We start from the raw sequence: 17,212 nt of genomic DNA, 5'->3' as shown, positions 1-17,212 counted from the left end.
ACACGCACGCACACACACACACAAAGTATACACAAAGTACACATAGATCGTGACATTTTATTCTGATCACACAGGGTGTAAGGATAGAAATCCATGAATGTACACTAAGCCAACTCTAATTGACATGCTATAATTTATTTACAGAATAATGGTTCAAGTTGAAAGTTGATATTAAAGCATACACTGACTTTAATTCAGTGATGATGAGCAAACTTGCACTCCTGAAGCAAATAGTGCTGCAGTACATCCTGCTCTATCTTTAACGTTTGAATTATCACTACCTGCTGATTTATTCCATAATGAACGCTATTAAGCAGCGAATCCCAAATGAGTTACTTTACTGTTGGTTGGTTGGTTAAGCATCCCTTTGACTAATGGCTATAATTATGGTAAATGCTCTGTGTTTAGAATGCCATAATTAATCAATTATTTGTAGAATTTCCTTGTATCACTTCCAACTATTATTATCTTTATTATAACTATCTATTTTTCGACTATTTTAAAACAATATTAAAAAAGGATCGGTTTTGGACATACAAGGTGTCCACCCGACAACAACGATAGGCTATAGCAACATGATTTTAAAAAATATATATTATTATGAATTATTAAAAAATAATGGTCTATAGCACTGTGTGCTATAGACCAATTATTTGTTTACCAACATTGAGACGCACAGGTGATTGTTTCATACAATTAATTCCCAACATATTGTTTCGGGGTGTGCTGGTTTCAATTCATTCAACCTCCTCTTGTGTGTTGGCTAGTGAGGCGCGTCCTAGCGAGACCTGACAGAATGGGTTTCATTTGGTGCCGGCCTTCGTGCATACTGGTTCTTTCAGTGTGACGTAGTCTTTTAAGGGGTCTATATGTCCCTCACAGTAAATAACTTAGAGAGGTTAATCCACACAACTTCTCCAGGCTGCAAGAGTAATGAGAAGATGTGTGCTTTATGCCGTAAAGGTTAAAATGTTAATGAAAGCCTGAGAACTGAAAAGCTGGCCCTGAGTATAAGAGTGTGGCTGTGGGACATACATGCATTAAATAGCAAATATAATATTCTATATAATAATGTGAGAGGTTGAGGAGGGGTGTGGGTGGGCCTGAGGGGGGCTGGTGGTTGAAGGCTGTTCCAGCTCGTTGGCTCCATGGACGGCTCCACACCTACTCCATTCCATCCTTCCATTAGGCCATCTCCTTAAAAGCTGAGTGGAGCTGCCCTCAGTGTGTGTGTGTGTGGCAACTGGAGAGAGAAGAGCTGTCTGGAGAGACAGCCAGACTAAAGACTCTCTAGAGACCGGTTAGCCAAGTAGCGGCCCGGCCGAGTTTTGTTAGACAGTATAGTTGCATGGGGGCCGGCCGGTATTATCTGTGTTTGAAGTTTACTGTTTAAATTCTGTTTTCTGAATAAAAGCCCCTAGCCATTGTCCTCTGGGGAACTACAATGTCGGCCTGACTTAGTCCATGAGCCAGACAAGATTTCATTATCGAAAGAGTGGGCAAAACCATACTTATATTACATTGTTTATAGTGTCAATATAAGTAAATAAATGTATGATAACCTTTCCACAAGAGCAGCTTTTTCATATTTATCACACATTTTGTTATTTTCCCCATACGTACATGACAGGTGAAGAAATGACAAAATTTAAAAAAATAGTTATCATAATGATGGCTCTGGCTCATGGACTAAATGCCTAATTTGCATATTTAAATATACAATTTCAGAAAACTTGTAATACGATAAATCATTGTCTTCATGTAAGTAATCAACTGGTTTCATTATGATAACTTTTTTTTAAATTTAGGCATTTTTTTCACCTGTCATGTACGTATGGGGAACATAACAAAATGTGTGATAAATATGAAAAAGCTGCTCCTGTGGAAAGGTTATCATATATTTATTTACTTATATTGACCCTATAAACAATTTAATATAGGTATGGTTTTGCCCACTCTTTCGATAATCATTGCTCAATTTTGGGGCTCTGGCTCATGGACTAACTGTGTCTGTGACCCACACTACTCCCTCCACCAAACCTTTCCTGATGCCACTTGTTACAATAACTTATGCGCCCCTTTCTGTCTCTGTCCTTTTATCTACTTTTTGTCCTCCCTTTTACCCATCTATCTTCACTGAATGTTCTCTCTTTTAATATGTTCTTCTTTCTTCTGTCTGAGACAGCAGGCTTTGTGATTGATTATGCTTTCAGACGGATATCTGCTTTAAAAATAGAAAATGTTTCAGTCCTGTTTCTAATTTCGGTTCACTTTCTCTCAACCATCGCAAATAGGGTTCTGCTATGGACAATTTAATCTCTAGCAGCCATTTCATAGAAAAAAGGAGAAGGGCTGAAAAACAACAACAAGCACTGCAATAATTATGCAATTACATGTATGACCATTATGAGGAAGCATAGTAAGAAAAGGTTTAAAGCCTGGAGTGGTACAATGGACCCGAAATGGTAAAAACGTTTACACTCATAGTTAAATGAAGGCTCAGGATTGTGCTGTGTATCTATATGCATTCTTGCACCCAGCGATGCAAACAAACCAAGTTCATAGTCCTTATTGTAACTACGCTGCCCTCACACCTACGTCGCACTGCCAAAGCCACCGGCCGGTCCTCCCTTAAGCCAAATTTAATATAGGATTAGAAGGGCATTAGCTGTCATTGAACCTTTGAATGGTGATTGTTTCCATTCACTGTTATCTTCACTGTCAATAATGTGCATTTAACATATGAGGAGATGTGCCTTCTTAAAAATATAAGTGTACCATATGAGGAAATGTATGTATCCTTAAAAATGTTTTATACATGCACATTTGCCCCCAGCAATTGATATTACTGAGTTTGATTTTGAAAAAGCAATAGAGGAGATTGCATTTTCTTGTTTGGCTTACGTACACGCTCTGCTTCATAATGTTGCATAATGTTGTTGTTTGACCTTCTCATCTCTAATGTACAGTTGAATGCTTTTTCTAAACCCACCATACAGTAGATTCACATTTTTTTCTTCTTTTTAATCCCAGAGGTGCGTGTGTGTGATGTGTGTGTGTGCATGCATGCATGCATGCATACATGCGAAGGGGAAATTTTATATTGAATACAACGGAGGATGAAACTGGTTAATAAACGTCTCTCATAGGATTAACAATACAGAAACAATAGCTGAAACGACCCCAGGTAGAGTGAAGGTTTGAAGTGATGTTTCACTTTACCAGAACATCAGCGCTACTAACGGTAATCTCAACCCCATAATCAGTAAACCACTGCAGTTTTCAGCATTACTCCTAAAGCCTGATTCATACTTATTTGTGCACAGGTGTCGCCCACTGAAGAATTGCAGATCTACAAGCTCACAGACACTGTGCAATGCAAGTAAAATCAGGGGTGACGCAGAAATATAATGTCCTTCTGCTCCAGTAGATAGACCAGCCCCACCTTCTACAGAATCTACACAGTAAAATCCTCAGAATTCATTTTTACATTCTGTAACTCAGAGATAAATGGTCCCTAACAGCTCTTTAGGGATGTCTGTCCTGGCCATCTCTCTAGGTACCAGGCCCTCACTATCCACATGGAGTCTCTACCAGACGAGGCACTTAGGATGAAATCTCCTTGACAGTACACAGGTGGGTGATCTGTTTGGTGGTTTAAGTGCCAGCAGAGCAGTGGTATAACTTCTCTGTTGAATGATTGAACACAGTACCACTGGTACACACTGCCAGTGCTGCCACCCATTCTGTCCGAGAAGAACACAGTTTAATGTACCCAAATGATATTGATGTCTGGAATGTGTGTCAAGCCTTGTGCATATATTACAGCACCCACGGGTTGTTTTTGTTTCTCATAATTGCGCGGTTTTCCTCACAGTGGTGACAACATACAGTATGTCAGGGATTCTCCGTATTTTCTCTCGTAATTGGCTATTTTACATTTGTGAGGAAGAAAACCCTCAGAAATTTGAGATATAACATCACACTGTGAGAAAGAAAACTGAGATATTGAGATATATATACAGTACCAGGAATTGCAAGGGGGAGAAAAAAAACGCAATTCAGGCCTTTGGAAATGTATTCAGTGGCGGAATTGAGGTAACATAACATTGGTAGAAACAACAATCTCTGCCAATGGGCTTCTAGTGACCTCCTCTACCACTATCATAGCCTCAAGGAACTTGGAAGGGAAGCATCAATCTCTTTCAGACAGTTTTAGGTGTTGTTACTGAGTTAAGTTCCAATGACTGCTGCTAGCTCACCTGAGAAAGAGAAGTCAAGTAAACAATCAAAAGTCGTGCTGTTTTTCACTTCACCTTATATTGATTTTTGTAGACGGTTTTGTTTTGGATGAGATGCCTGTAAAGCCCTCGGCTTTCTGCACCAGCTGCCACAATCTGACCTCCATCCATCAGAGACGCAGGATAACAAACTTAAGCCTGATTTACACTTTATTATAGGACCAGAATGGTCGAACTATAAGCTTACAACGTGTCACATCTGCATTTTTGGCACACGACACCGTTGTATGACAGAGCATAACTTGGACGTTGGGAAGGAATATTGCTTGAATATTACTATTTGAGTAAATGTAGGGTATAACATTTGCAATATGTCATTTCCTTGAATCAGTGGTAAGGAAGGTGTCCATTCCTGTCGTTCATCTGATCAACATTTATATGCACAGCAACGAGTGTTGGGCGGGACTCGGGAGTATAACAAAGTGAAAATATCTTGTTTGTTTTGATTGTTCTTGTTGTGTTGTTAGTTCGAAAAAAGGGAATCTTTATCATTTAACAACTTCACAAATACTGTAATTGATAGGGTGAATTTAGTGTTGTAAAAGTCCAAATGGGTATAACATTTAGCTCCAAACGAGGGGATATGGATGCCATATGCAGTCAAAGGTGTATATGCCTTTTGTGTAAGAAAACAGTTTTTCCTCATCAGAAATGTGGAGGGTCAGAGACATATTTGTCAGTGGTTGGTGGCGTGTCTGAATAAATTGGTTTCTTCTATGAAATCAAATCGACACCTGCATGCTGGAGGTCCTTCCTTCCCCCATCATATATACCAACCATCCAGCTGTGTGGTGACCTTTTTCTGAAAACCATGTACTGATTGGACAGACTGTTTGCACCTTCCTTCACACTATTAGGGAGGGGGGAAAGCTTCAGATTCACTTTTACTTTCTATCCCAATTATCAAACATCTTAACTGTGGCTTGTTACTGGCTTGTTACTGCCTTGTTACTGCGCAACACAGTTAAAAGTTGTTTTTTTCTCACCATGTCCATGATTGTCTCTCTCTGCTCCTTTCTCTGCAACTCTGTCTATGTTACAGTCCCTGTCAATCATTTCAACAGAAGTGGTTTATTGGCATTGGTCGTCAAAATGAAACCATATTTTGAAAATGAAACCACATTTCACAATAGCCAACAGACATATTTAACAATGACATCAAATTCAATACAGATAAATTACCTAATCAAAACTGTATAGTCTACAGAAAGTATTGGCCATCCACTGCATTAAATAAGGATTATGAATGAGATGATATATACTTTTAATATATTGTATACTGTATATACTTATTAATCCCCGAAGGGAAATTGAGGTGTTACAGCAGCATAATGTGATTTTTTAAGAAGATCTATAATCTGCGAGACAGATCATACACACATGGACATAATCACACAAGAACAGGACCGACACAGAACCATATACATTAAGGAAAGCGTGTGTGTGTGTGCGTGCGTGCGTGCGTGCGTGCGTGCGTGCGTGGGTCGGTCGGTCGGTCGGTCTGTCTGTCTCTCTCTGCCTCCCTCCCTCCCTCTCTCTCCCTCCCTCTCTCTCTCTCTCTCTCTCTCTCTCTCTCTCTCTCTCTCTCTCTCTCTCTCTCTCTCTCTCTCTCTCTCTCTCTCTCTCTCTCTCTCTCTCTCTCTCTCTCTCTCTCTCTCTCTCTCTCTTTTACATGTGACCCAGTCAGTGTCATTGTTTTCACACGGGAACAGAACATTGGGTTCCACTTATCCACGTAGAGGGCCAAATCCAATTAACCAACCTGTAAAATAATCAATACCAATAATCTCTGACACTCACTCACAGATAGGCCTTTCACACTGCCAAACAGCGTCCCCCCCCCCCCCACTTCCAATTGTTCTATAATGAACAATATATACTGTGCAATTCAGTTCACAGTGCGGGCTTTTTATATTCCACTGTGCACTGAACAAAAATGTATTAGTGTGTCTAATAATTATGTGCATACAAATGGGACACGTCGCATGCAATATAGCTTCAAAAAGCTATACCCATGCAAAACAGATCCTGCCACACAAGAAGAAAAAACAGCATATTTAACGGTGACATTCACTCTAGTCGATACTGTTTTGTTTCTGTGCAGCTGCGTTCACTGTCTCCAGACAACATCAAGAGGAAAGGGTGACGGGGTGACATATTATAGCGCTGCTGGCAGTGGTGTAAAGCAACTAAGTACATGTACTCAAGTACTGTACCTAAGTACCATTTTGAGGTACTTCTACTTTACTGAAGTATTTCCAATTTCCAATACTTTTACTTCTACTCCACTACATCTCAGAGACAAATATTGTACTTTTACTCCACTATAATAATTTCAAAACTTTAGTTACTAGTTACTTTGCAGATTATTATTACAAAACATACATTAACCACTTCTATTTGAAAACAGCAGATCTACAAGCTTGTGAGCTTGTAGATCTGCTATTTTCATTCAGCACATTCTGCAAAACGGGTAATTTTACTTTTGGTACTTTAAGCACATTTTGATGCCAATACTTTTGTATTTTTTACTCAAGTAAATTTGGAATACTGGACATTTACTTGTAACAGAGTGTTTCTATGTTGCAGTATTGACACTTTTACTTCAGTAAAACATGTGAGTACTTGGACCCTTGACCTTGGATCGACATGATGATGTCCTGAAGACCCAGGAGACAAGACAAGCGTGGGAAACAAACATGGAAAAGTGGAAAACACAACCATAACCCCTAACACTATGTTAGGTCCTCAGTCCCAAAGTTTCTCTGCCCTACCTGTAGACACAAGCTATTGCACACAAATGTGCTATTGTGTCACAAGAGCACCGACAATAACAAAAATTGCTATTCTTGTTTTGTTTCATGATCCAATCTTTTCATATCTCTCACTTGATGGTGTTTGATCTGATGAGCATACGTTGTGAAATCCTCAGTGGTAATTTATCCATTTGAAACTCAGAGTGTACACATTTGTATATTATCAGAGTTAAATTAACACTTTTAACCATGGTCAACGAGTCCTCAAACACCTTGGAGAACTTATTAAGGTCTGCCTATGTGCCTGCCAAGCAATGTTTGACACATGGGCTATTACTCCTCTGCCTGTTCCACTTTGGTATGTAAACGATTAACATTTCAGCTGAGTTCTGTGGTAAATAAATATCTTTTAAATATATTTTTTTCTTTCAGATGTATGTCAGTGTCGCTGCTTAAAAAAAGCCTTATTTGTCATTTCTAATCATGTACTTTTTGTATTTGCTTATAATTCCAAACATGAAAATCACTTAAAACTTTTAAACTAAAGGTCGCATCCCCACCAAAACAAAAGAATGTGGAAACATTTTGAGATTTGATGGACAGAGGTCATCATACACAGACTTGGAGTATATACTGGCAAGTGTGTTTATAATATTTGTAGAATGATGCTTTTTTTGGGGGGCTTTGTTATGCCTTTATTTAGAGAGAGATGGGGAAAGTAGGCTGACAGGAAATGGGGGTGACACGCAGCAAAGGTCGTTGGGAACGCCACGCTACGGCCCAGGCCAGAATGATGCATTTTAACAGTATAAATCTGTTGACCTTTGTCACTTGTTTAAAATAATAATAATCATCATCCTCTACTGACTCCAATGATGTGTGAATAGACATTGGATATAGAAAACCTGTTATGAGCTATTCAACTAAATGTAAAATTCCAAAAACAAGATCTCAACTGGGGCCTTGGTAGTCAAGAACTTCAAACATTCTTCTCACTTAGTTATCTTTGTGTAACTTTATGGCTTCCAGTCTATATATTTTCTATTTGTATGTTTTATATACCAAACATAGTCAAAGTGTCTCTGAGCAAGACACTTCAATCCCTAACTGTTTCCACTGTTCCTAATAGTTAGGATGGGTAAATGCAGAGGACAAATTTCAGTACAATATGTGCAAATATACATGCAGTGTTATTTCCATTTGATCTATGTAGAGAAAAACACTAATGATACAGTCTGGTATCTTCAGGGACCAGGATCTGTGGCAAACAGCATCTCTCCTGTCTGAGCCCCACAGGAGTGGGAGGGGGGTGTGTGCATGCCTCCTGTTAACAGAGCTTAGGTGAGACACGTAGGCTACAGCCCATGGAGGGAATTAACGAGGGGAAGAGATACGCCATGCACCACCAGGCCCCATGATGGCTGTAGAAAAGATTATCACAATCTCTCGCTTCAGCAAAAACATTTTAGTTTGTACAGTGAGAGGAGACAATCCATGAGGCTAAAGCGCTGTGTCATCAGTAGCTTGTATTATCAGTTATTTTCAGTGAGCAACAAGTATAATTGGGCTTGGATGCGTAGGATGCCACCTTTATGGATAAGGTGTCCCAGCCCCAGGATCCAGAGGAAGGCATGACATAAGGGGCATCAAGACAAAAGATGTCGGAACTGTCAGACCCACGTATGTCTGGCCACCAAAGTCCAATCGCCCCAGTCAAATCCGGCGAGCCTGGAACGGTCAGAGCCACAAATCCGGCGACCTCGGAACGGTCGGGCCCACAAATCCAGTGACCTCGGTACGGTCGGACCCGCGTTCGGCATGGCGACGCGCTTGCGAGAGCTCGCTCGGTGGTGCCTCTCGTGGTTCAAGTCCGCTTCAGATGGCGCGCCTCCGTTGTTGTAACTCTTTATTTGTTACCCTCCATCATCCATCACATATATATACAAAAATGTCAGAGGACGTCTGAATGCACGGTAGTTGTACAATTAACAATTTTCACTTCCATTAAAAACTGTATAGTCTGTACTATTGTCTACATGCAGAATGTGAACTTTGCCATTTTAATGCAGCGCTAGCTGTCATTTTATCCTGCCATGAAACGGGTTGTACTTTTTAAAATGGCCACCCTAGGTGAGTTAGAGGTTCATGTGTGCGCCATGGATCCCTGTGGAGAGTCCACAGACAAGATATAATACAAAAAACAGCCTGGAGGGATATGCCCTGACAGTTTGTTACACATTACAGTTTGTAATGTGTTATTCTTTCTGGTGCATGTCCCACACAGCTCATATTAAATTGGACATTTGTATGACCATCAGCATGTTTTACACCTCAGCATAATGAGATGAGGTGCAAAACAAGACAGAATCTAATAATAACAGCAACAACTGCATGGTCTCCTCCTGTCAAATCTGGAGAAAACTGCATGCAAAAAGTTGTAACACTTTTTGAGGCAACACTCCACCTGAACCCTCCTGTCCCAAGACTGACATAACCATGTCATAAACATGTCACTATAGACATCTTTACAAATGTTGCATGTGACATAGGCTACAGCAGTGGTTCTCAACCTGTGGGTCGGGACCCCCAGGGGGCCCCCACATGATTTTGGGGAGGTCCCCAGATGAAAGTAAAGTGGCAATTTAAGGAGTTTTAAGGCCCTATTAATACCTTTAAAAAAATGTACTGCATCAAAAGTAATCAACAAGCTATACTATAAAAAATGTAAAATAATATAAGAAAGAGGCAAATATTTTGAAATAGCTGATCTACAAGCTCACACCGCCTCGAAACGTGAAGCGTTGTGAGCTTGTAGATCAGCTATTTTCACAAGATATTTGTGGAACTAAATTCAATACCTCAACTCCTATAATTCCAAGTGCTTTTCAGAGTGGGGGGTCCCCAGTTCAAATATGATTATTTTGGGTGGTCCCACTCCCCAGTTCTAATCTAATATGATTTATTTTGGGGGGTCGCTGCCTGAAAAAGGTTGAGAAGCACTGGGCTACAGTATATATAACTACTATAACTACAACATAAAACACTATGACCGTTGTAATGAAGGACCTGGCAAATGTTACACAGCTGTCAACGACCTGTAGGCCAAATACTAATGGTAACAAGTCAGTAAAAACAACAACAGTGGCAGCAGACACATAGCTAAAGTGCTCATGTTTATTCAGCAGCAGCTTCCAGCCACTCATTTACCTGTTCCGTGGCATTTGGAGAAACTGGCTTCCTCCCTGAGATCTGTGTCAAAAGGTGCTCTTCGAGTACCAAAAAGGAGGAGAAAAACACCCCATCTTCCAACATAGCACCGTCTGCATAAAATTGCAAAGGTTTAAAATAAATATCTTATGTAGCCCATATACATGCTGGACAACAAGGATACAAATGCATGGCACTGCAACAGGTGTAAGAGTATGAAATGGTTTACAGATCTAATGTATTTTATTCATTATTTTAGTCATTTAGTTACACTTACATACGTAATAAAACACATTTTTGGACGTCTTTTTTCAGTGCTGAGGTTGAGAGAACATTAAAATTATGAAATAAAATAATAAAACAACAAAACAAAACTTGGTCTATGGTCCATTTTTAGAACATACGTGACTGAAAAAACAAAATGCATGAACACATTTTTTTGCATATATTTTCAATAAAATAGAAATTGTAATCATCCACTGAAGTGTCCATTGTTTATAATAATTATTCTGCGATCCCTGGCAACATCCCACTAGCCACTGTTGGATCTGAATTTGGAAGTGCTAGGGCGCCATCATGTGTACAATATGAATACAACATGAAAGAAAGTCAAGACAAAACCACAGTAGCAAAACATGTCAATGCTACATCACTTAACCACTTAAACCTATAGGCTATATATACCTCAAGGGTCTACACTTGGCCCCATCCTTTTTTTCCCTCTACACCAGGGCTCTTCAAGGTTAAGTGAGAGAGAGATGAAGCAGGGACCCCCACTACATATTGTATAAAATTGTGTTGCAGATTAAACTTTTTCATAGATTTCATAGAAAGCTTCGTAGACTTGTTCAACAGTGTATGTTGGATTCATGTAAATGTGCTTTGCCAAAAATTTACGATCTACAAGCTCACAGCTTGTATATCGGATATTTTTGGCTGAAGTTCTCCTCAGAATAGGGCTGCTACTACTGCTAGGGTTCAAGTGGTTAATGTAAAACATCACACAAAGATTTGTGGCCCCCCTGTGACTCTGAAGACCCCCTAGGGGTCCCGGACCCCCTGTTGAAGACCCCTGCTCTACACCAATCTCTTTGACGAAAATATCCAAGCTTTGCAAGATGTGCTCAGCAAATGTTCGCCTATTATGACATGTCCAGAATTGGGTTGCTAGGGTTAAGTAAGTGCTAATTATCACTACCTTTTTGGAATTAAATAGGTCTGACTATATTGACAAATTATAATTAATTGGATTAGATTATCAATTTTTTGATAATTTGATTGAGCTTACCTTGCTTGATAGAAGTGGATGTGATTGCTGTCTGGGTAATGTGAGGACAATGGTGTAACAGTACTATTCTCCCTACAATTCTACATAAAATGTATAAGGGGTGACATGCTTTATCCAAATACTGCAGCATTGATATGACAGTTTATCAAATATGATGCCACAGCCATCCTCTCATCTATGCAACTTTGTGACACACAACACATTCTCTGGTAGGATCTTTAGTGGATACGTGCTTTGTGTATAGAAATAGGGAAGCAATGTTTCTGTGAATTTGTGTGTGAACGAATAAAGGACCGCATCATCAGCAGAGTCAAAAAAAGACACAGTCCCCTTGTCATAATCCAGCTTCACTTTGACTTGGCAGGGTTTCCTGGTCACTGCCAGGGCCGTCGGTGGGGAGGTCATGGCTCTGAGCTCCCCATCCCGTAAACACAGGGTCCAGAAGCCGTTCTCGGGTCGGGCGGAGACCTCCACGTCCCTTGGAGCGGACGCAGAAGCCACGCCTAGGAGCCAATCATGGTTGTTTCCCGTTTCTACAATCCAGCGGTGACTTCCTGAACCCAGGGCGGTCGTGCCTACCACCTCGGCGCTGACATGGAAGCGCTCTGGGTTGTTGGGGAAGCAGAGGGGCTGGCTGGAGTAATGGAGGGACGTGAGGTCATCAGACAGGATGAGGCATGGGTGTGCTGTGTTTGGGTCCAATGTCAAGGGAGCTAAAGGGGGAGGGAGATGGTCAGTGATGGAAGAAGTACTCCCGTTTAGAGTAAAAGTATCAATACCCTATTGTAGAAATAGTCTGTTGCAAGTAAAACTGTTACATTCAAAACTTTAATGGGTTAAAGTACAAAAGTATTGGCATCAAAATGTTCTTTAAGTACCAAAAGTAAAAGTACTCATTTTGCATAGGTCCCATTTCACAAGTTTTCAAATGTGCAAAATGTATAAAAATCCTTTGAAAATAGCAGAATTACGAGCTCACAACACTCGCTTTGCGACACGTTGTGAGCTTGTAGATCGGCTATTTTCAAATTGACAAAGTGTATATATAGGTCTGAAGTGGTTTTGTAATAATAATCAAAATCTAAGTAACTAGGAACTAAAGTTTTCAAATAATTGTTGTGGAGTGAAAGTATAATATTTGCCTTTGAGATGTAGTGGAGTAGAAGTAAAAGTACTGAAAATTCTACTTAAGTACAGTAGCCTACAGTACTTGAGTAAATGTACTTAGTTACTTTCCACCACTGGAGATGGTCAAAGAGCACGTATTTTGCTCATACTTGGAAGGGTTTGTCTCATATCATGTTACTTTTAACCAGTTTACTTGAATACATTACTATCAGTATCACCACCACCAAATTGTATTTTTAGGCTGTACGTGTACTGTACTCACTGTACTGAAGATGGTCGTGCATTTTCTCCCAGATTCTGTACTTGAGGTTGCATAGATGCTTTGACACGTCAATCAGCGCCCCAGGCATATTCTCTGAGCCATGTTTCATGCTGTTGCCTCTGTAATGATGACAATTCATCCTGCACTGAAACTTGTTTCTCAATGACATAAAATATTCGATTTTAAGAAGATTCATAGAAAATGACATACCTCTCAAGTGTGGCTTTGAAGTTCTGCAAAAAATAAAGAGACTGAATTAATGAATACTTTTATTTTCGTGCCTGGCTGCCTTTCACAGCCCATTCCTTATGGGATTATTCAGACACAATTTAAAGAACAGTTTTTCCAGTGCCAACATGCTGACACCAAAATAGTCACATAACGGTATCTTTATGACTATCAGGTTGGGAAGATTGTGTAACTTGTGACGTTTGTGTAACTATAGCCTGCAGTGCTAACCTGCATGTAGATCATGTCATCGGCTCTCAGCTTCTCCTCCAGGGTTTGGATGGTTTCAGTGAGACACAGTATCTCTGCCGCAGTCTCTGACATCTTGTCCTTCATTGCTGTGATCTTCTCCTCTGCTTCCATTGTCAGGGCAGCTAATTTGACTGACTCTTCATCGTAGAGAGCTTGGTGGAGTTGTTCAAATTGGTTCCTGATCAGTCTCTGTGTTTCCAGTGCCTGGTTCTAAGGGAGTGAAAAGTTAAATGTGACTGAGATATATTATTTTTGCAATTATAGCATCTGAATGGAAGACATGATCTTTACAAGTTAAAAAAGTACCTTTATGTGACTGAGAATGACCCCAGAGTTCTCTTGAATTCTACTGAGTTTTTTTTGTTGATCTTGCAGGTTCTCCAAGGTTGTGGTGACTTCATCCTGAAAATAAATGAAGGAGATTAACCACATGAACCCTAATAGGTGAACATTTGGAAGAATTAGCAGATCCACAATCTCACAACGCATTGCATCCCGAGAGGTTATAAGCTTGCACATCTGATATTTTCAGCAAAGAGATTTGGTGTAGATGGAAAAACGTTGGGGGCCAAGAAGGCTAAAGACCCCTGGGGGACCCCTCCCTGTCAATTATGTATAAATCAGTCATGGGTTTAGTATAGCCAACAAGCCTCATCATCATAAGTATATGGTGTGCTTTCACATACTGTACAGTACACATACAGTACATATACCTGACAAACTGCATTCCAGCCTTCAGGGCCTACACCTTATGGTTTTTCAAGTTATAAATCTACGGAAGAAGAGTCTGTGTTAGTTAGTCTGCGTCATATTAGCAACACAATGTCACGATGAGCTTCCTTACTTTGCAATCCAGTGTTGTCTCTTCAATAGGAACACAGTCATGGTCCTTGTGCAGTTTGGAAGACTGGCACACCACACAGATGGGCTGCATGTCGACCAGACAGAATAGCTTGAACTGCTCCCCGTGGAGGTCACAGACAATGACCTCCTTTCCCACACTGTGTCTTCTATTCTTCACATGGGCCTCGCAGAGGTTCTTCAGAGCCCGGTTGGATGGTGGACTGGACCTTGAGGCTTTCTTCCTGCATACCGGGCACTCGCGCAAGCTTGAGGTTTCCCAACAGCGTTTCACACAGCTCCTGCAGAAGCTGTGGCTGCATGACAGCAGAACAGGGTCTGTGAAGATGTCGAAGCATATAGGACATGAAAGATCCTCTTCTGGCAGAGACATCATGATCTCCAACTTGAGATGTACAATAGAGTCACTCCAGAGATTAAAAGTCCTCAGGTTTAGATATGAGAGTGATATAGCACTCTCAGTAAAGCACTCTATTTTTTCTCTCTATTAGACTAGTCTCCAGCTAGTTTAATAGGAAAGCTCAGGCCTGCCTTCCATTGTTCTTGACGCGAGTCAATAATGCTTTTGGTTTTCCTGTGTCTGCCTTCTGTGGGAGTATGTGCAAACTGAAGAGCTGTGTGTGTGTGAGGCAGCATCGCATGCCCCTGGGAAACAGGAAGTAAAGCCCTATTGGCTGACAGCTGAATAACTTAAAACTGGTTAGTAACCTGTTTCATGTTTGGAATATATTCATGCAGGATATACATGTAAATGTGTCTTGGTTTGGATAAAGAGCTCAAGGCTGACACTTGAGCCTAATTGGAGCAATTTATGGGGAGTTGCTGTTACTCAGGCTAGCCTGTCAGTCCCAATATTTACATAACTTTTTCTGTTTTGAGGTAGTCATTCTGTAAAAGCTTTCGAGTCAATGCCCCCCCCCCCCACACACACACACACACACACACACACACACACACACACACACACACACACATACACACACACACACACACACACACACACACACACACACACACACACACACACACACACACACACACACACACACACACACACACACACACACACACACACACACACACACACACACACACACACACACACAAACACACACCCTTGTTTTGTACCTGTTTTGTTCCTCTGTTTTTGTATTCATGCTTTGTTTTCCCTGTGTTGTATAATGTACTCTATTGTCTACTTGTTTTTATGCTTTTTGTGGGGACTGCAGAGGTAAATTAGCATCTTTGCATTACATTGATATGCATTGTTCGTTAATATGCGGTGTCCCGTCTAAATAAACAAATAAGGTAAAGTAACTAAAGTTTTCTGTTCTTTAACAGAGAATTCACCTTAAATGAAAAGAAAAATCCGTCAGGCCCGTTATCTTCTGCCGTTTTATCAATATTTGATTTGTGAGCGTTCTGAGCTTTTTTTAATCTGCTGGCTTCACAACCTCACAGTAAAAGATAGAAACAGACCGAAAAGCATTGTCAAAATCGGTTCCAAGATTAAGTGAAACAACCTGCCCAACTTACTTTCTGTAACCAATATATCTATAGGCTTTATTGAATGCATTACATTTGTGATTTAAGACCTCTTTATATGACAGAATACTGATTTTTTTTTAACATGCTGCTATTTGCATGCTTTTTGTGCTCTTTTTATTTTCTAAATCTCTTTTATCCCTTGAACTGCAAACGTGAAAGCCTGCATAAACAAGAGTTTCACCTCACTTTTACCTGTAACTGTGTTGTGACAATAAAGTTGATTGATCGATCGATTGATTGATTGATATCTTCCAGAAAACTGCAATCTCTGTTGCCATCGGGGTGTTATTATGTTATACGGAGCCGCTTGATAAACTAGTCTCCATTCTAAATTGCTCATCCTCTCAGCAATATGACTTTTAACCACTTTAACCATGGTTGACTTGACTGGAGTCTCTATACTGGGCTCTATACTGGTGTCTTTCCTGTTTTCTGTTAATGTGGGGGTCTGCTATTATTATTTCTTGTCCTTTTTTATTTCGTTTTTAATGTTTTACCTTATTTTGTCAAGTCAAGTAGTCTTTTGTGTAGCCTATTAATATTTATAGAGCACATTTCATACAACAGGCGTAGTAGACAATGTGCTTATGCATAAAATAAAATATTGTTTCATTCCACATTTAGTTTCTTGCCATATGTGTTTGTTTGTATATTGTTACTTTACTTTCTCTTTTTACAAGCTGCTCCAAACTATTTGCCCTTATAGGGGGACTAATACAGTTTTAGTAAATAAAACTAAATACAATTTAGTTTTAAGTTATTTTACCTTTAAATTCATAATCTATTACTTTGTTCTCTTTTCACCCTGACCATTTTTAGTCTGCTCTTGAACGTTTGTTAGTCACTCTGGATACGAGCGTCTGCTAAATGTCTGTTGTAAAATGCATCCAAAGCCTGAATGTCAAATTTGACAATACTAGTAAAAGAGTTGAAATAGCAAGAGTGCATTACACATCATATGTGCATTAATATCTAATATAGGCCTAATAATATCTAATTCTTCTAAATGTATGTGATGACTGCTGTACTAATCTGTCTGCCACAGGATCTCTGGACCAATTATGTCAACTGTTTTAAGCAGTTTTTACTTAATTTGGATGAGACATGCAACATAGGTTCCCCAGCTGGAATCAAGGGATGTCGCGACTATGGTTGACGTACCAGCATATTCAGAAATGGGACATATATAACCTTTGAATATCTCATTCAAAAAGAAAATATGAGTAAGTCCTTGTTTTAGCCACCCACCCTTAAATAGATGGACCAATGATCCAGTGCTTGCTTCCACTATGGATTGCCATCAATCAACACAAAGGCACAAAGCCAGGGGTCATCAATATGTCCATACACGGCCAAATGTGCCCGTGGCAAGACTTGTCCT

At 40.0% G+C, this 17,212-nt stretch overlaps 1 protein-coding gene across 2 annotated transcripts; it reads right to left on the bottom strand.

The window, feature by feature from the left end:
- Nucleotides 1-10,488: 10,488 nt before the first annotated feature.
- Nucleotides 10,489-14,867, bottom strand: LOC311055284 (zinc-binding protein A33). Of its 2 annotated transcripts, XR_014601778.1 has the most exons (7): nucleotides 14,267-14,867; nucleotides 13,729-13,824; nucleotides 13,402-13,632; nucleotides 13,153-13,175; nucleotides 12,943-13,061; nucleotides 11,658-12,265; nucleotides 11,303-11,351 (listed from the first exon to the last, which is right to left on the bottom strand). XR_014601778.1 is itself a non-coding variant. In XM_084071415.1 (6 exons), the coding sequence occupies exons 1-6, from the start codon at nucleotides 14,657-14,659 to the stop codon at nucleotides 11,724-11,726; spliced, it is 1,404 nt and encodes a 467-aa protein (XP_083927541.1). In that variant the 5' UTR covers nucleotides 14,660-14,867; the 3' UTR covers nucleotides 10,489-11,723. The 2 variants fall into 2 exon arrangements, 1 of the variants encoding a protein (XP_083927541.1); XM_084071415.1 differs by having other exon boundaries at nucleotides 10,489-12,265.
- Between the last annotated feature and the right edge of the window lie 2,345 nt (nucleotides 14,868-17,212).

This window comes from Gymnoscopelus microlampas, assembly GCF_963454915.1.
Source record: "Gymnoscopelus microlampas genome assembly, chromosome: 11".
Taxonomy (NCBI): domain Eukaryota; kingdom Metazoa; phylum Chordata; class Actinopteri; order Myctophiformes; family Myctophidae; genus Gymnoscopelus; species Gymnoscopelus microlampas.
Note: the sequence above shows the minus strand (reverse complement) of the source record. Positions and strands in the feature narration are given on the sequence as shown.

What these genes read in the sequence shown, in the direction of transcription:
- LOC311055284 (XM_084071415.1), bottom strand. Translation starts at nt 14,659, where the DNA reads ATGATGTCTCTGCCAGAAGAGGATCTTTCATGTCCTATATGCTTCGAC. An exon ending in AGACAACACTGGATTGCAAA is followed by an intron (nt 13,825 to 14,266) that starts GTAAGGAAGCTC and finishes ATTTATTTTCAG; the next exon opens with GATGAAGTCACCACAACCTT. An exon ending in GCACGACCATCTTCAGTACA is followed by an intron (nt 12,266 to 12,942) that starts GTGAGTACAGTA and finishes CTCCCCCTTTAG; the next exon opens with CTCCCTTGACATTGGACCCA.